Here is a 27,907-nt window from a genome sequence, read left to right as displayed (position 1 = left end):
AGTAAAACTCTCTACTCTAAAATTATGCTAAAATGAACACAAAAAAGTCCTGATGACTTGTTTCTGTTGTGGTCCTATGTATTCAATTCAGCAACAGAGCATAGAATATTAACACATGAATACATCATCAATCATCATCATCAACAAATAGCTATATTTACAGAGTAGAAAAAAGGAAAACTGGCGGCAGTGTATGATTCTCATTTGAAGGGTATTTAAGATCTATCTCCACTTGTAGTTTTCTGACAGGTGTTCTTTTTGGGGCGGTTTTGAACTTGTGGATCTGCTGTTTTCATATTTTTTTAAATGTTTAACACAAATCCTGTAACGGGGTCCCTTGACATGAAAAAGTTTGAGAACCACTGCTCTATACAGATACGACATCTGCCATTGGCATTTCAATGGGAAGTCAAGGGTACGTCCAAGCTTTGTCATGGGGAAAGGGGGACATTTGCCAGGTGTGAAATGGAGTCATTTCACGTTCCATCTTTCATCAAGGAAGTGTGAAGAGGCCGGCTGTTGTGTCTGAACCTCCGACTTCCGCTTCAATTCAAAGACATATCACCTCCAGAGGTTCTCTGACGACACTGTTATTGCCAGCTGCATCACAGATGACAACACACAAATAGTCATTTCATATTTGCCATTACGTCATCCCACAAGGACATCACCATGCCGTCATCACAACCGAATTGTAATAAAGTAACCTCATTTAGGCATGCCCTGTCATTTAGGCACCTTCCCAGGTAAATGTGTTAGTGGCACAATTTGTTAGAGGAGTACATTTTCAAATGGCACAGCAAGGGGTTCAAGTGGACCAAGAACAGTTCAGCTGTTCTATCTGTCTGGATCTATTAAAGCATCCGGTGACTGTTGCCTGTGGACACAACTACTGCAGTATGTGCCTTGAGGGATACTGGAGCCAGGATGATCAAAGAGAGAGGTTCAGCTGTCCACAGTGCAGACAGACGTTCAACCCAAGACCTGTTCTGAGGCAAAACAACATGTTGGCCGACATGATGGATATGCTGAAGAAATTATCGCTCCAAGCCGCTCCTCCTGATCACTGCTATGCTGGACCTGGAGATGTGGCCTGTGATTCGTGCGCTGGGAGAAAACTGAGAGCTGTGAAGACTTGTCTTCAGTGTCAGGTCTCTTTCTGTGACACTCACATCCAGCCTCACTATCAGTCTCCCGCCTTTCAGAAACACAAGCTGGACGAAGCCTCCAACAAGTTTCATGAGAACATCTGTGTGGAAGAAGATGAAGGGTATGATGTGATCTCAGTTGCAGCAGAAAGGACTGGAAGACAAAAAGAGCTTCATATCAGTCAGCAGAACATCCAGCAGCAGAGAATCCAGGAGAGAGAGAGGGGCGTGAGGGTGCTCCCGGAACCCAGGACCAGAGCTGAGTTCTTAGAATATTCGTGTCCAATCACACTGGATCCAAACACAGCAAATCGATACCTGTGTCTGTCTAAAGAGAACAGAAAAGTAACAAAGATGAAGAAACAACAATCACATCCTCATCATCCAGAGAGATTCCTTGGATTGTATCAGGTTCTGAGTAAAGAGGGTCTGACCGGACGCTGTTACTGGGAGGTAGAGTGGAGCGGGACATCCGTTAATATAGCGGTCTCATACAAAGAAATCAGCAGAGACTATCCTGATAATAGATTTGGATTCAATGATAAGTCTTGGTCTTTACAACACTGGAAAGACCAACACAACAGTTGTATTTTCAAACACAATCAAATTGGTGCTGAGATCACAGGTCATGTGTACCCCAGAGTAGGAATGTACCTGGATCACAGTGCAGGTTCTCTGTCTTTCTACAGTGTCCACAGTGACACCATGACTCTCCTCCACAGAGTCCAGACCACATTCACCCAGCCCCTCTATGTTGGCTTCCAGCTTTCTGATGGAACCACAATTGAGTTGTGTGGCCTCAATTAGATCAGGCTTTGTCTCTCACGACCCCAGAATAGTTTATTCATTATTATGTATATCTCTGCCAGATCATGTCTTTGCCCCCGTTTGTCTGTGTCCAGGGCTAATTTTGCAAAATGTGAAATGAGCTAAATCCATTTTTATCGTCTTTGGTATGACCCAAGACAAGTAGAAAAGCAAGACCCGCCATCTCCGGTTGACTTCCTGTATCTGCGTCATGTAGTCACCGCCTCTTTAGTAGAACGGAATTAGATTGGAGTCCAATGTCAGAGTGAACGTGAACACAGCTTCTAAACGATTCTTCAGCCCCAGGGTCACTGGACTCAATATTGGACCCAATCGCCACAAACCACACGATTTCCCTAACATTCTGACACCATAATGGCTTTTTTTCTGAGAGACGAGACAACTTTGCTATCGACCGTTCTCTGTCCCAACAACACACTCTCGCGAGATCTAGTGACAGTAAACATAGATCTGTCGTCATGTGTGCACCATTCTGCCTCTAGTGGTTAAAATTGTGATGGCAGATTTTCCTAAATATCCACCATCCTTGGTATGACCCGGCCGGGGCATTGAACCCCGACCTCCCAAAGGCGGACACTCTAACCAAAAGGCCACTGAACTGGTTTGTGTCATTGACCCATCCTAACTATTAGGAGCAGTGCTGCATGTCATTAAGATTAAACACTATATACAGTACTTTGTTGACCGGAGTCCCACAGGGGTCTATGCCAGTGTTTCCCAAGCTTAAAGCTTGTGACCCAAAAGATAAATCTGGTCTCTCCCCGCGAGACCCAAACTTACAGCATTAATACATTAGAAATGAATCACTTCAGTCCTATTAAAAAAATGAATAATATGAAAACAGCCACTATGCTCACAATCTACAAGCTCACAATGCTTTGTGATGTGACGCATGTTAAGCTTGTAGACAGGCTATTTCCACCATTTCTTAATTATCATTATTGATTTTTTGATAGATTATTTTTTCTGAAATCCTTTTGAAAAAATATTGGATTTTATTCACATTTAGGAAACATTAAATATTTTGATTTTTTTTTTTTCATACCATAGCTTTAATCTCTGGGACCCCAATCTACACCCTAAAATCCTCTCAGAGTTACATACCCATGAGCGTGCATTTGGACCCCTGGTGGTCCGGACACTGACAGAGGGTAGAAGGGGATTCTACTTAACTCAAGGTCTGACACGGTTTCAGATTGCATTTGAGAGAGAGTAGCTTGAGGTCTATGCATTCCTGTGCCCACACGAGGGACAAAGATGCAAAGTTCATAACAATGATATGAAATATAATATATAAATATAGAAACAGAAACAGAGAGACTATAGGAACTCAAGAACCAGGCGGACAAATACAGAGGCCAATACATAAAGACGGAAGATTTGGAGAAGAGGGTAGATCAGTGATTCTCAACCTTTTTAATTTCAAGGACCCCCAGTTTGATATGCATTAGGCCACGGACCCTTATCTATTTTTTTCTCTGAGATCCCAATCCACCCACCACCACACCCCCCAGACACACACACTCACACACACACACATGCACACGCACACGCACACGCACACGCACACGCACACGCACACGCGCACGCGCACACACACACACACACACACACACACACACACACACACACACACACACACACACACACACACACCCCACAATGGATATCCTTTTAGCTCAAATGTCTGACAACCTCATGCTGTTTACACAAATTAAAACACGAATCAGCCTGTTATAGTGCCACCATGAGGCTGATTTGAAACATTTCAAGTGCCATTTCTTCCTCGGCCTAGTGGGAATGTGTGCAAATTTCACGGAAATCGCACAAAATCTTATTTTGTTCAAAACACAGCACTCTTGCAAACTTTGGAAGCCAATCTTAGCCAATCAGGATGGAATATGAAGAATCTGAAAGACCCGTTTTGTTTAATGACTATAATAGAGATACTTTGTACTGATTTGTGTGATGATTGGACAAAATCTGTAGGAGTAGGCCTACTTTAAAAACAAGTTGTACATTTTTTGTGTGCAAAAATCGGCCTCCTGGTGGCATTATAACAGGCCCATGTGAAGAATTTGGGGCAGAGGTTCTACTCTGGCATCAAGGGAGTGTGTGTGCACAGTTTCGTTGCGATCAAGCCAACAGTGCCAGAGATTAGCTGTTCACAGATGGACGGACGGACGGACGGACATGGTGCAAAACAATGTCTCCATCATCCCCTGAATGTAATAAATGCATTTCCTTTCGGGAAATATACTGTCTGATATCATTGATGTTTACATTAGAGAATATCACAATTTGACAATGTCATTAACAATTTATGATGCCCGCAAATCATGGATAAAGCACCCTCCAGTTCTGATGCTGTATATTGTTCATCAGTGGTTCTGAAACAGGTTCATGTCAAGGACCTTAAATATTCTATGACATTCATTTTCACTTTTTTAATTTTCTATGTTTTTTGGGGGGTTTTATGACCTCAATTACACCCAAAAAATCAGAACTTTGAACATTCAGTGGATTTTCTGTGGTCTGGGGTTTTCTGAATAATTAGGCTGAAAAGTAATCTGAGCTTGGCCCTTCGGCAGTGAGGTCACAGTCGATTAATCCCGCCCACTCTCCTCCTCGCCCCTCCCCTCCCCTATCCTTTCCTTTGGGGGGGCGGAGCAGAGGCGATGATTGACAGGCAAAATCCCTCACTAGCGACACCCGCAGGCAAATATTTCTTTTTTTCATTGCAGTTGAAAAGGCTTTAGAAATGTGAGAGAAAAACACCTGCCATGGATCAATGGAGTGGATTTTTTTGTTAAAACTTTCTATACACGTTTGAAGGACCATGACAAAGACTTTTAATGTGTGGTAAAACTGAATGTCATGAAACCTTTAAAATGTACATGTCTGAAAATATGCCGTGCCAGGATTAAGAGGATCTGTGTTGCAAAAAGTTATATTAAAAAAAATCCATATGTTTCTTAAAAGATTATTTTCATTGTTCTCAAAAATAGCCGATCTACCAGCGCACAAATTATGCTGCACCACAATGTGTTGTGAGCTTGTAGGTCGGCTTGTTTCAAATAGCTATATAAAAATAGGGTCAACATTGGTAACAACACTGTACCTCATTTTGTTGGGGACCCCCTGGAACCCCCTCGAAGGACCCCATGGGGTCCCCGGACCACAGTTTGAGAACCACACTGCAGTAAACATCACGTGAAAGTCCTTTAATCTCTTAAAGACCTTGGCGGCGGGCGCGCGCGCTCACACACACACACACACACACACACACACACACACACACACACACACACACACACACACACACACACACACACACACACACACACACACAGACAGGACTTAACCCTGATTAAGAGCTTTGGCTTCCACAGAGGGCCATCCTGTCAAATGACTGACAGCTGCTAAACAGCGACAACAAAGATATATATCCTATTTCAGAAATTAATCTACTCGGAGGAGGAGGGGGGGGGGGGTTAATTTAACTTCTTGTAACTATCTGCACCAGGCCGAGGGGGAATGGTGAGGGCTGGTGGTTACAGGGCCGTTCTCACCAAGCACTATAATTGTAAAGAAACTGCAACTAATTCATAACTAATATTGTTCACCATTACCTTTGTTATGGTTGTGGTGTGGACTCTGCCATCCATATGAATATATGACGGCCCTTATGTTTTCCTCCCTGTCTGTCATTTGTATTGTTTTTATTTTGTTTTAACATACAGTATTTGACAACAATGGCATGTACATGTCTCTTTTTGTAACAAGTGCTTTCCAATAGCAAGATGAAACACACATACAGCCATAAGATGTAGAAGGGAAAAACCTGTCAGGTAAAAATAAACAATCAATAATTAAAGAAACTAATACCAAATAAAAAAATAACCAATTAAATTAACCAATTAAATAAAAACATAAAAAAAGGACATACTCGTGCTAGGAAGTGTTTGAAATACAATTTATGAAAAGGCCTTGATATAAAAGAATGCTTTCAGAAGTGATTTAAAAAGGTGCCAAGGTTGCAAAAAACAAAGACAACCAAGAGAGCCCTATACCTGAGGGTCTGAGGCCACACACATGCTCATATGGGACTTTTTTTCCCTCGTAAATTAATTCATTTGAATCCTGAAAAGTAACAGTTTTGGACATATGAGGTTTCCTCCCGACAGAGATGATATAGACCTGAAGCCGATTTCTACAAAATGTCTTCTAAATCCAAACAGTTTTCTGAAAAACATATGTTTCTATATCAGTGGTGCTCATACCTTTTCATGTCAAGGACCCCCAGAATTATATGTATTTGACCGCGGACCCCCATCTCAAAATATGTTGTTCCAGGGACCCCTAGACGCAAATATTTGAGTTATAAATGTTCGCTTTAAAAGAATATAAATATACTAATTTGCACACATTTTCTTGGTTTTTCAAAAATAGCCAAAGTGTAAAATCATGCTTTTTAGCTCAAATGAAAAAGTGACACAGATGCTTCTTCAGGTCTTAATGGATTAAGCTGTAACTGGGAGCCTGGCCTTGCCAGGCTGTGAAAGGTAATCAATCACTTCAAATAGTCAAAATCACAGGACAAATAAATCCTGAAACGCAGCGGCAACCAGTAATGGGTGTAACCTCGTTCCCGGGCCTTTTCTCATAGAGAAGAGCCTGGTAACGGCCTAACACAGAGCGTGGCTATTCACCTTATTCCCGGCCCTCCTCCAAGGCGGCGCCATTGCCCTTTTCTGCTGTTTCATTCGATATCTGTTCACTTCCTCCCTAGTAGACTGCAGGGGTAATGCAGGTAATCAGTGTGTTACCAGGTTGTGCAAGAGAAACAACTAACCAGGTCTATGAAAACAAGCCCAAAAGAAGCAACTATATACCATATTCACATGGCGGCCATATTGCTATTAAGTTAATGTTAAGTGCCACCCCGGTTGCCACGGCAACGGGGTGGCACTTTCAATGTAAAATTCCAAAATGACCACTGTGTGAATATGGTCAATTGGCAATGTTTTATCACTTTACATCGGCTATTTGAAAATAACAGATCTACAAGCTCACAACTTGTCACATTGCGACATGTTGTGAGCTTGTACATTTGCTATTTAAAAAAAAAAAAAAAAAGGGAATTATATATTTTTTAATATCTTTGAAACATTTTAACAACACACATCCTGTTTGGGGGTCCCTGGCACAAACTATGTTCAGATGGTGGTCCGCAGACAAATCCGAGCATGGGATAACATAGTCCTGCTTCTAGCTTCTAGGTAATCTTGGCTGCATAATTTGCCAATTTGAAATGAAAGCTTGCCAGGTTGACAGTGAGTATGGTTCCTGCGATAGAGGCCGGCGCCTGGAGGGCGCTCTAATATGTGCAAGGTTAATGATGCGCACGCAACCGCCAAACAGCTTCACGTCTCATCTTCAAAAGACGCTATACGTGTTCGCGCGGCTCAACGATATCCTGCCTATGGTCTTTGTTTCTGTAACGGCTGAATCGAGGTGTGATCGATCGGGGGGAGGCCTCGCTGAACAACGCTGTGTGGGTGGATGATCTAACGTTTGAAAGAGCATAATGCAACAGAGACGACAACAAAGAGAACTGATTGAGTGTAGGCCTACGGTAGGCAGTGGTGGAAAAGGTACTCAAACGTTTTACTTAAGTAAAAGTATCAATACTGCAATGTAGAAATACTCTGTTACAAGTAAAAGTCCCGAATTAAAAATGTACTCGAGAAAAAGTACACAAGTATTGGCATCACAATGTACTTTAAGTACCAAAAGGAAAAGTACTCATTATGCAGAATGTCCCATTTACATTTTCAAAATGGATACAAATATTTTGAAAATAGCTGATCTACAAGCCTACAACGAGTCGCATCACGACGCGTTGTGAGCTTATAGATCTGCTATTTTCAAATAGCCTAAATATATACGGAGCTTTAGTGGTTAATGTATGTTCAGTAATAAAAGTCTAAATCTACAAAGTAACTAGTGACTAAAGTTTTCAAATAAAGGTAGGCCTACTGGAGTGAAAGTACAATATTTTGCTCTGAGATGTAATGGAGTAGAAGTGAAAAATAGCAGATCTTCAACCTCTCGTGTTGTTGATCTGCTATTTTTGGCTAACGTCCCTGGCACAAAACCTTTTCGGATGGGGCTCCCCAGAATGGATACTAAGGGGCAAGTGGTTGACAAAAGTGGCATTTTAAGAGTTATTATTATTTTATCTTTTTTTGTGAGTATTCTGATACGTTATAGGATTATCTTCTGAGAAAAGTAACTGCATGAGCCAAATGTTAAATAACACACACACACCCCTGTGGAGATGCACTGGGCCCTCAAGTGTATTTCCTATATCGTGCGTCATTCTCCATGATGCGATATCATAGCTCTCTGCCAGAGCCTTGGGCAACGATATAGGAGAGGGAGAGAGAGAGAGAGAAAAAGAGAGAGAGAGAGAGAGAGAGAGAGAGAGAGAGAGAGAGAGAGAGAGAGAGAGAGAGAGAGAGAGAGAGAGAGAGAGAGAGAGAGAGAGAGAGGTGGGTGGGGCTTTTGAACTTCAGGCAGCACTACTTGTCAACCAGCAGGTGGCCTACTCGGCACCAGGGAGGGTGTAAATGTCACAATGGAAGAGTAGAGAGACCACTGCACATGTACTAGTTATAAATGTATTAACATACTCTTCCACAGAGGTTCTCAACATGTGGGTAAAATTAATTTGGGCGGTCCCCAGATGATTAGCTTAATGGGCAACGTTGTTTTCTCACTCAACAGTACACAAACCAACATACAGTTTAAGTGTATACAGGGTAGCACATTTCTAGTCTCAATTTCAAGTTACAATTTAAATGACCTTTTTAACACCAAATGGTCAAATATTACATAAGAAAGAGGAAAACATGTTGAAAATAGACGAATTAGAAGCTCACACCGTCTCGCAATGCGAAGCGTTGTGAGCTTGTAGATTGGCTATTTTTACAATATTTATCTGTGGAACCGAGTCAAACTAAATGTAATGCCTACAATTCCAAGTGCTTGTCAGGGTGGGGGGTCCCCAGTTCAAATATTAGTTGTGGGGGTCGCGGGCTGAAAAGTTCAGGGTGGGGGGTCGGGTCCCCTGTTCAAATATGATTATTTTGGGGGGGTCGCAGCCTGAACAGTTTGGGAACCCTTGCTCTATCATATGCATTGGTTAAAATAAGGTTTCATTCATTGAAATAAGTGAGGGGGTGACATATCTATCTATATCTATCTATCTATCTATCTATCTATCTATCTATCTATCTATCTATCTATCTATATACATACAGTATCTATATCTCTAGAGAGATATATCTATATCGAGAGAGAGAGAGAGAGAGAGAGAGAGAGAGAGAGAGAGAGAGAGAGAGAGAGAGAGAGAGAGAGAGAGAGAGAGAGAGAGAGAGAGAGGAAGGATCAGGTTACATAACATCAATGAGACGCGGTGTGCAGGTACAAGTGACTACTGTACTATACCTCTATCATTCCACCATTATCTGAGACGTCTCATCTCATTAAAACAAGTGTCTCTTCAAAGGCCATTCTTGCAAAGTCCCTCAGATTTCAGAGTGCATTACTTGAAGCCAGTAGTGGAAGAAGTACTCTGTGCTTTGTAATTCCACAGTGTACACATACTCTGTTACAAGTAATAGTCGTGTATTCACAATACTAAAAGTATCAATAGTAAAAGTATGTATTAGGAAAAATACCTTATTTCATACAGTATGTTTTCTAATTCAAATTTTTGAAAAATCTTACAAAAGCTACAAGCTCACAGTACGTACCAGTGTGATACATTGTGAGCATGTAGATCGGCTATTTTTGAATAGCCAAAGGTACAAAATTGAGTGATTAATAACATATAGGTTGTAATAATCTACAACGCAACTATATATAATTGAAAAATTACAGCCATAGTCCATTGAAAAATGAACATACACAAGAACAGTAAAAGTACCTAAAAACTGTACTTAAGCAAGCACAATACTTGAGTAAATGTACCCACCACTGCCATTTGCTGACTAAGCGCCCCATCTCATTAAAACAAGTGTCTCTTCAGATGCCTTACATTTCGGCCCTTGAAGCCACAGTGGCGAGGCTCCCCTCGCTGCTGAAGTGCTTATTGCCCTGCTTGAAATTCAATCAGGTCTTCCGCAAGACATGATGTCCTGTAATGGAGCCCTGATTCACACCTTCAAAGTGCTCCACAGCCACAGAACAGGCCTACATCCCACTTATTACATAATCGCCTGATCACAACCAGGGTTATTATAGTTAAATGCACACTAAGCCACTTTGTCCTGTGTTTACATAACAGAACATTTTAATATTATGATATTTGTTTGGACCCATCGTTTCCCTCTATATTACAGGGGTTCTCAACCTGTGAGTCGGGACCCCCACATTATTTGGGGGGTGGGGGGTCTCCAGATGACAGTGAAGTGACAATTTAAGGACTTTTAAGATCTTTTTTAATACCAAAAAAATAAAAAATGAAACATGATATCAAACATTAGCTATAGCTAAATTGTCAAATCATTTAAGAAAGGCAATACAAATATTTTATTTTTTAAATAGCCGCGATCTATAAGCTCACAACGCCTCGCAACACAAGCTTGTACATCTGCAATTTTCACAATATCTATCTGTGGGGCCGAGTAAAAATAAATTCCTTATCAGGGTGGGGGGTCCCCAAGCCGATTCACAAGACGATTTACAAGCTCACAATGTGACGCATTGTGAGCTTGTAGATGTGCTATTTCCAAAAGATTTGTATACATTTGATAACTTGTGAAATGAGGCATAATGAGTTCTTTCTATGGCACTTTAAGTACATTTTGATACCAATACTTTTGTACTTTTCCTCAAGTAAATTTTGAATTCCGGACTTTTTACTTGTAACAGAATATTTCTACATGCAGTATTGGTACTTTTACTTAGGGTAAGTGATATTTGTTGATTAAAACAATTGCTATAGAGTGTTTGTTTAGTAAAATGGGTCTCCCTATCAATCAGGAGAGAGTACCCATTTATCAGCTTAATTTTTAATGTTCCAGCTCCAATTTTGCCGGCTCATTTCTTTGTGTCATCACTTCCAATGTCCCTTGTTGTCTGAGTTCTCTATCCTGATTGGATAAAATTGGTATCCCGACCTGAAAATGCATGTTCTGTTTAACAAAGGGCTGGAGAGACATGGAGACTCCTGTTACTGAACAAACACTCTATAGCAATGATTACTATCAGAATAGAGCTATATTTAACACTTATTGTAACCAAAGAAAATCACTTACCCTACCTTTTAAGTAAAACATTTGAGTACTTTTTCCACCACCGCAGGTAAACACCACCACACCAGCCTCAGTATTGCCTCAGTATTGCATCAGTGTTTTGCCTGGAGGCGGTCCACAGGCCCACCGCCAGCAACAACAGTCAATCTCCCAAGACAAGCTGTCCACAGGGCCACCGACCGTCACCGTGCAGCAACAGCTGTCAATCTCCCAAGACAAGCTGTCCGTCAAAGTGTCCTTGACGAAGGTCGAGGACCTGCTCGCACACTTTAAACCGCTGGTTTATTCAACCCTTTTCATATCAACGTCCATTATTCATTGGCCATTTGAGCCACGGAACCACCGTTTGATGAGATTTAGCCTCTCAGACCCAACTTTTTTGTCAAAATAACAATCCTTCTCCATTCTCTAATTGTGTAGACGTCTTGTAAATTCAGTAATGCGGATGTTTAACAATAGTTTAACTCTTGAGAGAGTAAAATGAAACCAATGGACCCGTACGGGTCCATTTGGTTTCATTTTACTCTCTCAAGAGTTAAGAACTATAAGGGTCCAATCGGTTACCAAAGCTCTATCATTTAGCTGGGGACCACCTGGAAACTCCTCAAGGACCCCTGGTGGTCCGCGTACCACTGGTTGAGAACCACTGCTTTAAACCACTCCAAAGCTTTTGATTAGTTGATATTATCAGGATCAGTTTAACCACGTTAAACATATTTTATACTATTCTTGACAATGTTAATAAACACCTTGAATAAAATCCTCTCTTATCGGGTCTCTGCAAAACCTTTTACAAACGGGGGTCCGCGTGGCTAAATACATGATCATTTTGGGGGTCCTTGACGCGAAAGGGTTTGAGAACTACTGCTTTAAACGGCGCTGCAGAATGGCGGTGTGCGTGAGAGAAAGAGACGGAGAGAGATGCACGCACGCACGCACGCACGCACGCACGCACGCACGCACGCACACACGCACACACACACACACACACACACACACACACACTTCCAAATGTCAAGTGTTTGGGAACTAAATGTCATCTAGCTTGGGGTTGAAGTTGTCCCTGGTCTGTCTCAGAGTAAACAGACAGGCTGTCTGTCTATCTGTCTACCTGCCTGTCTGTCTGTCTGTCTGTATGTCTGTCCGTCCATCTGCTGAGGACACACTGTCCTCTCCTCTGGACTCAAACGTGTCCCCAAAAACATCACATGCAACCCCCCATGGAGCTGCCCATGACAGCACTGTCCTGCCTGTGCGTGCGTGCGTGCGTGCGTGCGTGTGTGTGTGTGTGTGTGTGTGTGTGTGTGTGTGTGTGTGTGTGTGTGTGTGTCTGTGCGTGCGTGCGTGCGTGCGTGCGTGCGTGCGTGTGTGTGCGTGTATATTAGCTTATATATACCTGTGCATTTTTGTGCATGCATTTATGTGTTTCTTTGTGTGTGCATGTCACTCAGTGCATGTGTTTAAGCTTCTGTATGTGTGTAAATATACCTGTATATTTATGTGCATGCATTCTGTGCGTGCGTGCACGTGCTTGCCAGTCTGTGGCATCAATAATCTGCCTTGCTCTGAGGTGGCCAGTGGAATTGAACCTGCACTACTTTAGCACGCACACACACACACACACACACACACACACACACACACACACACACACACACACACACACACACACACACACACACACACACACACACACACACACACACACACACACACACACCAGTCAGGTTGTCACATGGGGAAACAAACGGGAAGGTACAGTAACACACTCATTGGCCATCCCAGTCATGTGACCTGTCAAAGTGCCCTTGAGCCAGACAGCAACCTGCTCGTTGACGATAATGATGTCACAGTGTCTATTCCCAGCGTTGTAATCCATAGAGACGCTACTTTTGGAAACAGAATGAGTTCATTTGGTGTGTGAAGTGTCTTATCTCTGCTAGCGAGCAGGATGTGCAGTATGAAAGATTTTTTTTTTTATTGTTGCCATGGCTAACATTTTCAAACAACAGCTAGTGGAAGCTGTACACATTGTGAGCTTGTAGATCGGCTTCCTTCTGTCTCACAAGACAATGGAGTATGTGATGCCAAAGTATAAAATAGGGCTTCAGTGATTCAACGCCTCGCTTTGCAAGGCGTTGTGAGCTTGTAGATTGGCTATCTAAATTTGTTCCCCCTCTTTCTTATATTATTTGACAATTTGGCAAATGTTTGACCAGTTTTTATCGTATAATTTGTTGATTACTTTTGATGCAATAATGGTCTTTTTCTTTTTGAGGTATTAAAAAGGTCTTAAAAGCCCTAAATTGTCACTGTACTGTCATCTGGGGGAAAAAGAGCAGACCAAGTACAAGTTTTCCAAATATTGAGGGTTTAAGTGGTTAACCGTCTGAAAATACACATAAACATGAATCCAACACAACGCTACACAATGATAGTGCTGTCCACCAAGACTATGAAGCTATCCATGAAAAAGTTTAATCTGCAACCCAAGGGGTCCTTGGACTAAAAACGTTTTTTTTAAATAGTTATTGTATCATTCTTTTAAGTAGACAGACAGACACGCAATACAAGTAATGTTCATTGCAGTGTTAAATAATATATATTTAACACTGCAATGTATCCAATTAGTTTCATAGCTTAACAGTGTAAATTATGTATTTAACACTGGAATGTTTGCAATTAGTTTCATAGCTTAACAATATTTTTTAGTTCTGAAAGTAATTGGAATTGGCAGGCCAGAACAGAGACGCCCACTCCACCAAATAGGCTTCCTCTCTGGTCTGGCATTAGCCAGTTTCTAATACTCTAACTCGTGCCCTCAACTCATGTCCTCCACTCGCGCCTTAGTAGCCCCTCCGAGCGAGGAGGCAATGGATTAGATGCGAGTCCAGAGGAATCGAGCGGGTTGGACTAATAGCCACATTCCAATACTCAAATGTATGCCTGCTCGCCTCCTCCCTGCTCCACATGTCATGTTGTCTTGAACACAAAAAAAATAAAGTCAACACTTCTGCAAAACTGGCTGAAGTTAACACTTCATGTATTGTACACTCACTGATCCTTCCTCCAAGCGGCTTGGGGAGCCTCCTCAAAGTAACATTTGGGACGCCGGACACGAACGATATGTGGGTCCCACTGGAGGACGGAGTGCGGAGTGAACGAGTGAGCAGAAATTAAGGTATTGGAATTTGGCTATAGTGTTTTCACTCAAACCTACAGTTTTCTTGGTTGAAGTGATTGTCCAATGTCCACTGGGTGCGGGTGAGTCTAACGATTAGACAAAAAGCGCCCATGCGGCCGGTGCTGACAGCTGAGGTGACTGGTGAGGAGTAACAATTACATTGTTGTGGGATTATCATTATTTTCAGTACCGAATCATACAGTACAGTTCACTAAATAGTTTCATTCAAATGATTCGTTCACCAATTTGTCCAGTGCTTGGCTGGAGCTCCACCTGCGTTGCATTGTCACTGAACTTCATAAAGAAAATATTTGCACATCCACTTAGCTCAGACGCAGGTGCGCTGGATAGTAACAAATCATGAATCATGAAGAAATATTCATGAAGAAATATTCATGAAGAAAAATCCTGAACATTGCTTTTGCTCAGCATTATCAATTATTTGGTTCAACGCAATGTGACACGTTCAGCCGAACGTGCCCTCAGGCTATGGTATGACCAGGAACCAGACACTTGACTTGCATAACACACAAGAATAATTCTAATACTTCTGCGTCATAATTCAATAATATAAACATGTTTATTTAATGGACGAATGCCTCAAACTATGCAGTTTACCTATAGGACCGGGTGCGTTGATCTCTAGTGATTGGTTGGAGAAAATCAAGTCCCCTCCCACTTGTAAATCGCTTAGAGTGAAGGCAATGTCAGACTGAGGCTTCTAGGCCCCTATGCCAGAGTAGAAATCGAAACAAACTTATTTCAAATCACATTTCTGGCAGAGAGGCCGGTCAGCATAAGTGATGTCATTTGTGTATTGTACATAATGACTTAATGTCATCATGCAATGACATCACATCACAATGTAGTCATCACAACAGTGTAGTCCTTTACAATAAATGTAAAGCGCTGTCGAGATTCAGTCCGTGAGATAAGTCAGCTTTAAGATGGCACAGCCAGGAGTTGAGCTGGACGAGGAGCAGCTCTGCTGCTCTATCTGTCTGGATCTACTGAAGGATCCAGTGACCATTCCCTGTGGACACAGCTACTGTATGGGCTGTATTAAAGGCTACTGGGATCTGGAGGCTCAGAAGGATCTCTACAGCTGTCCACAGTGCAGGGACATCTTTTACCTAAGACCTGTTCTCAAGAAAAGCAACATGTTGGCTGACGTGGTGGAGAGCCTGAAGAAGACCGGAAGCCAAGCTGTCCCTCCTGATCACTGCTATGCTGGACCTGGAGATGTGGCCTGTGATTCGTGCACTGGGAGAAAACGGAAATCTGTGAAGGCTTCTCTTCAGTGTCTGGTCTCTTACTGGACCGGAAGCAAAACTGTCCTTCCTGATCACTGCTATGCTGGACCTGGAGACGTGGCCTGTGATTCGTGCACCGGGAGAAAACGGAAATCTGTGAAAGCTTGTCTTCAGTGTCTGGTCTCTTACTGTGACACTCACCTCCAGCCTCACTATCAATCCCCTGCTTTTAAGAAACACAAGCTGGTCAACGCCAGCGAGCTTCAGGGGTACATCTGCACTCGTCACGGCGAGGTGAGGAAGCTCTTCTGTCGTACGGATCAGCAGTGTATCTGTTATCTGTGCTCCGTTGAAGAACACAAAGGTCACGATACGATCTCAGCTGCTGCAGCAGAAAGGACTGAGAGACAGAAAGAGCTTCGTATGAGTCAGCAGAACATCCAGCTACAGGAGAGCATCTGCACTCGTCACGGCGAGGCGAGGAAGCTTTTCTGCCGTACTGATCAGCAGCACATCTGCTATCTGTGCTCCGTTGAAGAACACAAAGGTCACGATACGCTCTCTCAGCTTTCTGCAGCAAGCTACAGAGGAGCATCTTCCCTAATCACGGCGAGGTGAGGAAGCACACACGCACCAGTCTTGATTTTGTCAAAGGGGAATACCACTCATTTTCAACATTGAACCATGTCATAATATACCTTAGAGCTGTGGAAATGATAATAAGATGTCCCCCCCCTTCTATGTTGCCTAGAACTGGAGAATCGATTGTTGGGATCATGTGATCAGTGACATACGGAAGGTGTACTCTTTGGCCCGCCCTCTAGGCTGCCTCATTCACTAGAATGGGGAATCTCACTTCCAGCTGAAACAGTTATATATCACATTTCGCAAGACATTGTACTTGTAGATAATAGAAATCAATTGGCTGCCGAGCTTCTAGTTTATATAAAAGTCGCACTGTTTCAGCTGGATGAGGCAGCCTAGAGGGCGGGCCAAAGAGTACACCTCCGTATGTCACTGATCACATGACCCCAACAATCAATTCTCCAGTTCTAGGCAAATTAGAAGGGGGGACTTTTTTCTTATTTCCACACAACAGCTCCAAGGAATATTATGACATGGTTCAATGTTGAAAAGGAGTGGTGTTCCCCTTTAACAAAAACGATGACGAAATGCACATTTTTCAAAGGAAGAAGACAAGATGACCACCCACATGAATAAACAATAACTGGGACTAAATCATTATGCAATTTTGTTAGTCACTTCCTGTCTCCTTTGATGCGCAGCATATGCTGTTCCTCACACTCTCGCACACACCCCCTTTCAAAGTTGTAGCGGGCACACACACAGACAAATGAAAGGAGGAGGATTCAGAGCGAAACTTTAAAAATAAAACAGTAAAAAACTTTGCATGGACACATTTTCGCTACATCGATGTGAAAAACAAAACAGAATGCTTGATTTTATCCAAAGGGAAGCAATGATTGTGGGCACAAGATAGCTGGGAAAAAACACAACAAACCTGAAGAGACACGCGTTCACCACAAAGAAATCTATGTAAGTTAACAAAAAGTTTGGTGGTGGTGTTTACAACGTAACATAAAACCAAAGTGGTGTTGCGTGTCGGCTTAATGTTTCAACAATAACGCTAAACCGGCCCCAAACTAATGCTGGCTAACTTATGTTAGCTTTTTTAGCTTGTAGCGACCTAGCCATGGATCACACTACGCTCGTCCGTCACGAGCGTCATGGCTGGACTTAAACCTGGTGTTTGCACTTCCTCCATTTACAGCCCGTACATCTTAAATGTTCAGATTTCAAATATAAAGTGCTTACCTCATGGCCACGGATGTTACAATTCTGTTTGGGTAACCCTAAGTACCTGCATATTCCGTGTTGTTCAATAAAAAGCATTTTAATATGATCAGTGGCCATTTTCTCCGTATTTTCTCCAGGGTTAACTACGTGACCCTATCGGTTGGGAGGTGTATTGCACTCTGATACATTATAACTATGAGAAAATGGCCGGCAATCAGATTAAAATGCTTTTTATTGAACAATACGGAAGATAGGCCTACCAGTACTTATACCCACCCAAAGTGAATTGTAACATCCATGGCCATGGGGTAAGCACTTTATTTTTTAAATCTGAATGTTTATGTAGACGGGCTGTAAATCGAGAAGGTGCAAATACCAGGTTGAAATCAGCCATGATGTAACGCATGCTTGTAACGGATGAGCGCTGTGTGATCCATGGCTAGGTTGCTACATGCTAAGAAGCTAACATAAGTTATCCAGCATTAGTTTGGGGTCAGTTTAGCGCTATTGTTGGAACATTAAGCCGACATGCAGCACCACGTTGGGTAAATGGAGAAAGTGCAAAAACCAGGTTGAAGTTTCGTCGTGGCTGTCATGATATGACAGTTATATACTTTTTGACGACTAAAACTAGACAAATAAATGCACATTTTCTTGGACTAAGATAGAGACTAAAATGCTTGACTTTAAGTCGATTAAAACTTGACTAAATAAAAAAAGGATGAGTTTGACTAAATATGATAAAAACTAACAACCGTGATTGACACTGGACTAAGACCGAGACAAAATAAAACAAATACCTGTCAAAATCAACCCCCCAGGGCAGATCTATAGTCACATGGGTAAACAAACGGAAGGTAACACACTCATTGGCCATGCCAGTCATGTGACCTCTCAAAGCGCCCTTGAGCCAGACTAGTGTACGCGCAACCTTCTCGTTCACAATAATGAAGCCTCAAAGAAGGAAAGGAAAGACCTTGTGATTTCAGAAGTGGTGAAGATGGAAGAGGAGAGCTATATTCAGGCGAACGTGCCCTCAGGCTATGGTATGACCAGGCTTGTGCCTCATAGTTCAATAATATAAACTTAATATAAAATTGTATTTAATTGAAAAGTGGCCCAAATTACGCAGTTTATCAATAGGACCAGGTACGTTGATCTCTGGTGATTGGTTGGGGAGAATCAAGTACCCTCCAAATCATCTAGAGTTGAGGCAATGTCAGATGGCTTCTAGCCTCAGTCCGATAATCAGGCTATGCCAGAGTGAAAATCTAATTTCAAATAATATATCTGGCGAGAGGCCAGTCAGTGTAATTTGTGTATTGTACCTAATAACTTAATGATGTCATCAGGCGATGACATCACAATGTAGTCATCACAACCATGTGATTGTTCTGTGAAATAAATCTAAATTCAGTCTGTGAGATAAAAAACGGCTTTAAAATGGCACAGCAAGGAGTTGAACTGAACCAGGAGCAGTTCTGCTGTTCCATCTGTCTGGATCTACTGAAGGATCCAGTGACCATTCCCTGTGGACACAGCTACTGTATGGGCTGTATTACAGGCTGCTGGGATCTGGAGGATCATAAGGAGTACGGACTCTACAGCTGTCCACAGTGCAGGGACAGCTTTTACCCAAGACCTGTTCTCAAGAAAAGCAACATGTTGGCTGACGTGGTGGAGAGCCTGAAGAAGACCGGAAGCAAAGCTGTCACTCCTGATCACTGCTATGCTGGACCTGGAGACGTGGCCTGTGATTCGTGCACCGGGAGAAAACGGAAATCTGTGAAGGCTTCTCTTCAGTGTCTGGTCTCTTACTGTGACACTCACCTCCAGCCTCACTATCAATCCCCGAGGTGAGGAAGCTTTTCTGCCGTACCGATCGGCAGTGTATCTGTTATCTGTGCTCCGTTGAAGAACACAAAGGTCACGATACGATCTCAGCTGCAGCAGAAAGGACCGAGAGACAGAAAGAACTTCATACGAGTCAGCAGAACATCCAGCAGAGAATCCAGGACAGAGAGAAACACGTCAAGGTGCTTAAACTGATCGGAGACCAGCTGAAAAATGACATGAGTTGGGCCGAAGAACAACTGAGGAACCGTGTGGAGCAGGAGGTTACTGAACTGAGGAGGAGACATGCTGAGCTGGAGCAGCTCTCACATACAGAGGATGACATCCATTTTCTACAGCGTTACTCCTCCCTCTCAAAGATCAGTGAATCTACACACCCAGTGAGCAGCAGCATTCGTCAGAGATACTTTGAAGATGTGACTGTGGCCGTGTCAAAGATAAGGGGAAAACTAGAGGATATTCTTAAAGAGGAAGAGACAAACTCAGGACCCAAGACCAGAGATGAGTTCTTAGAATATTTATGTCCAATCACACTGGACCCAAACACAGCACATACAGACCTGTCTCTGTCTAAAGGGAACAGAAAAGTAACCAGCTACCCCACATTTCAATTTGACATCAGACGTCATCACCCAGAGAGATTCACTCAATGGTTTCAGGTTCTGTGTAGAGAGGGTCTGACTGGACGCTGTTACTGGGAGTTAGAGTGGAGTGGATTCAGTGTTAATGTAGCTGTCTCATATAAAGATATCAGCAGGACAGGCCTAAATGAAAGCTTATTCGGAGGCAATGATAAATCTTGGATTATACAGTGTTGCTTTCAGACACAAAAACATTACTACTCAAATGGCAGGCCGTGTGTCCTCCAGAGTAGGAGTGTACCTGGATCACAGAGCAGGTACTCTGTCCTTCTACAAGGTCTGTGACACCATGACTCTCCTCCACAGGGTGCAGACCACATTCACCCAGCCCCTCTATGCTGGAGTTGGGCTTTCATCAGTTAATGGATCCTCGGTTGAGTTCTGTGACCTCAAGTAGATCTTTGGTTGCGTTTCTCTTCAATCCAGAATGATGTGCATTTATAATTGTTGTAGCTACCCCTGCCAGGCCGGAACGGCCGAAGGCAAGCGATTGTGTCCTAGGAGTCCGTCCGTCTGTCTGTGAGCAGACAGACGGACGGACGGACAGTAATCTCGGGTACTGCTGGATTGATCAGCATGAAACCTTAAACCCACACTCCCAGTAGAAGAAAGAACCTCCACCCCAAATGTTTCAAATTGGCCTCATGGTGGCTGATTTTTGTTTTATTTTGTGTGTGTCCTCTAAATGCCTAGTTGCCAAAATTGGAATCAAAATGTAGTAAAAAGAGAAAAAAATACAAATGTTGAAAAATGCTCACGATTCGTGTACATTTTTAGCAGCGCTATAGAGCGGATCCTGCTCTATACCTGACTTTGTCCGTGTTCACCGTCAACGTTCTGATTGGTCAGACCCGTCAACGTTCTGATTGGTCAGACCCGTCAACGTTCTGATTGGTCAGACCCGTCAACAAAGTGATTGGTCAAGCTTCACGTTACACATGGCTATAAACACATTATAAACACATATCGATGACCATTGCCCATTGGCCCAATCGATGTGAAACTGCACACACATTCCAGCAGAACCTCTACCCCAAAGTTTTCATATAGGCCTGTTATAGTGCCACCAGTAGGCAGATTTTTTCAAAACATTGTTTTTGATATTACTCCTACATATTTTGTCCAAACATCATGCAAATCGGTACACAGTATATCTATGTGATCAAGACGGACATATTTTAGTATTGTTGTTTGTTTGTTTGTTTGTTTGTTTAAAGATACTATAATAATATTAATTATTTTTAGTTTTAGTTTCATACATAAGATAGTATTTTGGGTGGATATGACATTTTCCAATACAATAATAGTCACACTACAAGCTCACTTTGTAATGTGTTGTGAGCTTGTAGATCTGCTACTTTCACCATTTGTCTAAAATGTTTTGACTGCTTCTGACTTATCCTATAAAAAACTAAACAAAAACAAACACTAAACCCAATAAAAACTAAACAAAAACTAAGCCTTTTCCCCAACAAATAAAACTCATTAAAACTATCAAAACATCAAAACATCAAAACAATGAAAACAAATCTTTGAAAATAAGTTAGAAATGTATGAAAAATGCAACACTATAATAACCTTGCTGCAAAGCACCCCAAAGGTTTGAAGAAGGAATTCTTGTTTGGATGATTCGCAGAGGGACGATGTGTTTCTCAGTGCAAGATCTTCTATTGCTCAAGAGACAGAAACAAGAGAAAGTTCTCTCATTTGTGGATCACTTTTGTTTCTCCTACGTTTGCTTAGGAGCAATAAAACAGAGTGAAACACTAAACTGGTCGAATTTGAGATTATACTGTAGTTTGTATTTAGTTTTCTCCTGGCGGGTTGGGTTATTTCCATAATCTGATATGGTATTCCTTTTTGATACTTTAAGTATATTTTGATGCCAATACTTTTGTACTTTTACTTAAGTAACGTTTTGAACACAGGCCTTTTACTTGTACCGGAGTATTATATTATTATTATTATTATTATCATTATTATCATTATTATTATTATTATTATTATATATTATATTGCAGTATACTTACTCAAGTAAAATATTTGAGCACTTTTTCCACCACTGCCCATAGTATGTCACGCATGTCTTTCAGAGGATAACATGCACACCCATAACACCAGAGCCAGCATTGCTCTATACTTGCCCAAGTTCAGAGCTAATGGGTAAATGCTCCTTTAGATACGCTGGAGAAGTAAACTGGAACATGCTTCCCTTGACGATAAAGAGCAATAGCAGTCTTTGTTTTCTTTAAGAAAAAAAAGTCAAATTATGGCTTTTATAAAATGTTGCAAACATTCATTTATTTTCATGCTGTGAACAGCCTTCAATTTGATAATTTTTAGTGTTTTTATATTTATATAATGTAAGCCAGCTGTTATGTTTTGTGTGTACAAGGCCATGGACCACAGTGGAAATAGGTATCTGGCTTTAACATGTTTGTGTCCTTGACATGTTATTTTCTGTGAAAACGCATGTATGAAATATGCTTTCCTTTTACCTCTTCAGGCAGTTTTATCTGTCTGAAACATTTAAACGTTGGTACTTTGGCTATGTGTGTGCGCGGCAGGACAGGAATTTAATCATTTTATGTACAAGGCCACTTGGCCTTTGGTATTGTACGTTTTTTCGAGGGCATAAAGGACAAATTCCATGGGCAGGAAAGCCATCATATCAATCAATTACCACAGAAATAATTGATTTAATGTGTATGTTTCAATACATAGTATAGCCATCAATGAAACAAATGTTTAACAACAAACACTTGTTACTTGAATCATTGTTTGTTGCTTGTCTAGATGTTTGAATGTTTATGGAGCACAATGGAAACAAGCCTCTGGCTTTTTTGTGTTGAATCCATTTGGCTTTTTGTTGCACAGCAAGTACAGGCCTCACTGTGTTAAGATGCTCTCTACATGTACCAAAGGTCGGGTTCAAATCCTACAAATAGCAGATCTACAGTTTGAATAATCTTAAAAAAAAGACAGAAACTTTAAACACAAATTTTTCGTTTGACCCCCCCCCCCCCCCTCCCTCCCTCCCACGACACACAAACCTTCTCAGATGACCAAAATATCAATTTTGGGGTCTGTGAAATGCAAAGGTTTGAGAACGCTGATGTTTGAATCGCAGCTGCAGAACTGATGGTAGAAAGGTGTGAAGTGGGTGCATGGTAAAACCCAACGCACGCACGCACGCACGCACGCGTGCGCGCACACACACACACACACACACACACACACACACACACACACACACACACACACACACACACACACGCTATTAGATCAGTTAGATAGATATGACTTCCTGAGGTGGAAGCAGGATATGCTTACATATCGTTGCTGTCAGGTGGAAACCGGGTACGTCCAAAACTGTTGCTTTTTTCATAATTAGTTATGAACACCACCATATGTACAGGACACACCATTGTATGCTGTACTCTTTAGTAGGATGGTCATCCTTAGCATCTCGCAGGTTGCTACATTGGTACACTTTTATCTACAAAGCCATTCTTGGTAATCTCCCTAGTTATATTGGTTCAAAATGTAATTTAGTCCAAAATTCGCTTAACCTCAGATCAAATGCTTGGATGCGCTACGTCATACCAGACACCAAATCTGAGGCAGGGAAAAAGAGCCTTGCATTTTTTGGGCCCTGGTCATGGAATGACCTACAGACCAGACTAAAATTGGCTTCTTTGATCCCCCTAGTGAGTTTTAAGAGGATTGCCATGGGCACATTCTCCAGCCACTGCTCCTGCTTTGACGAGTAGCAAATGCTGTGATCTTAGTTTTGTATTAGTTTAATAGTTTTAAGATGTATTGTTGTTATTAGCCTTTTAATAATTAGTCTGTATTTGGTGCTTTTGGTAGTAGATTTTCGGTATTATGGATGACATGTTTGTCTTTGTTATGTCTTGTTATGTTGTTACTGGCAGAGCTGTGTAACATTTATTTGCCTCTTCTCTTGGCCAGTGCGCACTCGTAAAAGAGACATTGGTCTCAATGTGATTTTACTGGTTAAATAAAGGTTAAATAAAAAAATAAAATAAATAAATAGTTAAAAAAAAAACGTAAAACGTAAAAGTAGTGAAAATAGTGGATCTACAAGGTCACAAAGTCTCGAGACGTTGTGAGCTCGTGGATCTGCTTTTTCACTACTTTTGTGCGACACTCTTGTATAATGAAGGAGGGCATTAATTTATGAAAAAAACATAAAAAGTAGAAGTTTGGAGATACAAGGTTTCTGCCTTACAGCGAAGATATTTGGTATACGTGCAGAAAATCACACGGATGAGCAGTGGTAGAAAGTAACTAAGTATATTTACTCAAGTACTGTACTTAGGTACAATTCTGAGGTACTTTTACTTTACTCGAGTCCCCTGGACTTTTTCGTGTTTTCCTATTGGCCTTGTTTGACTGTCAGACATAACTTTACATTTTTATTGTGTACTTTACCTTTGTACAGTAAGTATATTCTGCTGCCAATACCTTTGTACTTTTACTTAAGTAAAATAAATAACAGAATGGGGGGGGGGGGCAGAGATGAGATGAGGTGTACAGAGTTGCCATGTCTGCTTATTATAAGTGACTTAGGGCTTGTTTTTCTGTAAAGTCACTTGTAAATATTGGTAGTTGCGGGTGTTTTTGGGGGTCTTGTTTCTAAAGTGTAGTTGCTTATTTGGTCTTGTTTCCTATTGTTGTTTAAACAAGTGGTTCTGAAAGATTTTCATGTCAAGGACCCACAAATGAATATGTATTTGTCCACAGACCCCCCATCTGAAAATGTCTTGTGCCAGAGACCCTCCATGATTTGTGTTGTTGAAATGTTTAAAAAATATTCCAGATTATTATTATCAGTTATTTTCAAACAGCAGATGTGGGTTCAAGTGGTAAAACAGATGTTGATGCTATATTAAGTCAATTAGCTGGGGACCCCCTGGGGGTGTGTGTGTGTGTGTGTGCGTGCGTGCGTGCGTGCTTGTCAGAGAGAGAATGCCTACAGTAGTCGCTTGTTTTCGTAGACCTGACCGCTTGTTTCTCTTGCTAAATCTGGCAACACTGGAGGTACCCTGCACAAAGTAAAGGCGGAGAAAAGGGGAGAGAGAAGAGAGCGAGCAGAACATTTTGTAAGTTTTAAAAATGTGTTTATTTGTTGGTTGTTTTGTAAACTGATTTATTAATCTGATGAAATAATTGCTATGCTGATAACATTTGGCTGGTAAATAACACTTGACCTTTCAAAGGCTGAAGTTAGGACACATAACTGCAATACTAACAACGCATCCTGTTAATAATTATAAAAAATAATCATTTGGTTCCAACCAGTGTTACCATAATTCACAAGTCAGGTCTATGAAAACAAGTCTAAAAGAAGCAACTGGGTCTCACAAGGGGTAACGGGGGTCCAAAGCAAAATAAGTTAGTATAGCAAATAATATCAAAATTTGTTTTACCACTTCAACCCTATATAATTTACATCAGCTATTAGAAAATAGCATATCTACAAGTTCACTTGTGAGCTTGTAGATATGCTATTTTATTTATTTTGTATCTTTTTTGTAAAATAATAATATTTGGAATATTTTTTTAAACACAAATCTTGTGGGGTCTCTTGCCCAAAATATTTTCAGATGGGGGTCTGCAGACACATTCATATTAATCTGGGGGTCCTTGACATGAAAATGTCCACTGGTTTAAACAGTTCAGTCAGTCAGGGAGGTGTTCAGTTAGGGAGGTGTTCAGTCAGCCAGGGAGTTGTTAGGTAAACTTTTGCCTCGACACTGTGGGCGCTGGGGGCGTATGTTCTCTCCTCCGTGTCATCAGTGCCCATAGCCTAGGTGGGGTTGGCGAAAGGGCCTTTCTGTGTGGAGTTTGCATGTTCTCCCCGTGTCCCCTAGGGTAGGTATACCCTTACAAAAACATGCAGTAATACTGGTCTCTATACTGCCTCCCCCTGGTCAGCCGGGGCGCCTGATGGAGGGGAAAGGAACTGGTTGGAATAACGTGTTCCTTCCACGCACTACGTCCTACCGGGGAAACTCCCCCTGTCAGGTGATAAGAAGCGGTCTGCTAACTCCTCAGGCATTGGAAGGAAGCATGAGCTCAGTTCGGGGCTCTCCCCAGGCTGGCAGAGGGATAGTACCGCCCAGGGTTAAGTTTAGGCATTGGCACTGGGTGAAAAAAGGGGTTACAAAATTGTGGGATAAAATTATTAGAAACATAAATAAAATAAAAAATATTTTCACAATTACTTTATGCCACCATTTTACAATTAAATACAGGAGTAAGTAGGCGATTATATAAAACAAAACCCAGCTGGACATTGTGTCCACTAGTGGAACACCCTGATCAGTAAAGTCTGCTAAATGAACAATACTTGTGTAACATCTGTATTGTCCTTCTCCCTCAGAAGAGAAGATCTCATCTCTCTGAAGACATCCCACTCTGTCCACCTAACCTTCCTTTGTCACATACTATAACCCCTCTGTCCATCCCTCCACCATGCCATCCGTCCCTCCATTCTCCATGTCAACCATCTTCTCTCCACCCTCCACCATGTCAACCATCCTCCCTGCACCCTCCACCATGTCAACCATCCTCTGGTCACCTTCCTCCAACCTCCTGCCCTCACAGAACACCCCCACCCTTGACCCCAACCAGACAACTTGTCCATCCCATGACGAGGCTCTGCGCGTGCCACTGGAGGTCTTCTACTCCCTGTTCTTCCTCTTGGGCCTGGCGGGGAACCTCTTGGCCCTGTGGGTGTTCCTCTTCCTCCAACGCCGGTGGGACTCCATGCACGTCCTCCTCATGAACTGCGTCGTGGCCGACCTGCTGCTGCTGGTCTGCCTGCCCTTCAGGGTGCAATACCTCGCCAACGGGAGCCAGTGGGAGCTGGGCGCCGTGGCGTGCCGTCTGGTGACCGACACGTTCTACATGAACATGTATGTCAGCATCGCCCTGTTGGGCTTCATCAGTCTGGACCGCTATGCCTGGCTGAGGCGCCGTGCGGGCGGAGCGCGGTGTACGATGAGGAGTCCGTGCGGCGTGTGGTGGACCTGGGTGGTATGTGGCCTGATGTGGGGGCTGGGGCTGGGCCTGATAGCCTACATTATCTCTGCAGGGGCCAACGAGGCGCCCGACAACAAGTGCTTCCAGGACACGCAGTGGAGTGACGGCAGCCGCATAGCGTACATTAATACGGCTCTGGAGGTGATGTTCTGGGTGGTTTTCATCGTGCAGGTGGCCTCCTACGGGAAGATCGCCGCCAGCCGCTACGGACGCACGGCCAGGAAGTCCCTCTTTGTCCTCTTCCTGTTCACTGTGTGCTTTGTGCCGTACCACGCCTTCCGTCCCGTCTACGTCCTCTCCCAAAAGCTCCGCCCATCGTCCTGCGAGTACATGAGCCTGATGTACCAGACCAATCAGGTGATGGTGCTGATCGCCACCTTCAACAGCTGCCTGGACCCCGTCATGTACTTCCTGATGTCCGGCTTGATGCTCAAAGCGGCTGCGCGTGCGCTAGGCACGCATTCATACTAGCCTGATTATCAGACAACGCATTTTGTACCGGAGAAGTCCTAGGTTCACATTTACAAGTCCAGACCAAAAGGCAGTCCACTCAGAGAGTGGTATGGAACCAGGCTACATTCATACAGGATACGGGACGGAGAATGACTTCAGTAAAGGAATATTATGATATTGGATTAACTGGGTCCTGACATCATGGGCATTACAACATCCTGGTGGTAGTATGAAATGAAGTGAGAGAAATACTGCTCTGGTGAAATATGCGTTAAAAACCCAAACAGTTTTTAAGTTGCTTGAGTCAGTATTTAGATATTTGATATTC

At 42.4% G+C, this 27,907-nt stretch overlaps 2 protein-coding genes and 1 pseudogene across 3 annotated transcripts; all 3 read left to right on the top strand.

The window, feature by feature from the left end:
- Positions 1 to 791: 791 nt before the first annotated feature.
- On the top strand, positions 792 to 1,955 carry LOC311044908 (E3 ubiquitin-protein ligase RNF135-like; the record flags this gene model as incomplete). The annotated part of the gene is made up of 1 exon (XM_084056718.1): positions 792 to 1,955. One exon carries the CDS (start codon positions 792 to 794, stop codon positions 1,953 to 1,955), a length of 1,164 nt encoding a protein of 387 aa, XP_083912844.1.
- A 13,478-nt stretch (positions 1,956 to 15,433) lies between these two features.
- LOC311044649 (tripartite motif-containing protein 16-like) lies at positions 15,434 to 20,449 on the top strand (annotated as a pseudogene). The gene is made up of 3 exons: positions 15,434 to 15,730; positions 15,857 to 16,286; positions 19,484 to 20,449. The product of its transcript is annotated as a tripartite motif-containing protein 16-like (transcript).
- Positions 20,450 to 26,556: 6,107 nt separating this feature from the next.
- Positions 26,557 to 27,597, top strand: LOC311045924 (putative G-protein coupled receptor 34; the record flags this gene model as incomplete). The annotated part of the gene is made up of 1 exon (XM_084057996.1): positions 26,557 to 27,597. One exon carries the CDS (start codon positions 26,557 to 26,559, stop codon positions 27,595 to 27,597), a length of 1,041 nt encoding a protein of 346 aa, XP_083914122.1.
- Between the last annotated feature and the right edge of the window lie 310 nt (positions 27,598 to 27,907).

The sequence above is a fragment of the Gymnoscopelus microlampas genome (genome assembly GCF_963454915.1).
Source record: "Gymnoscopelus microlampas genome assembly, chromosome: 5".
NCBI classification, from domain to species: Eukaryota; Metazoa; Chordata; class Actinopteri; order Myctophiformes; family Myctophidae; genus Gymnoscopelus; species Gymnoscopelus microlampas.
This window is presented reverse-complemented; position numbering and strand designations above follow the sequence as displayed.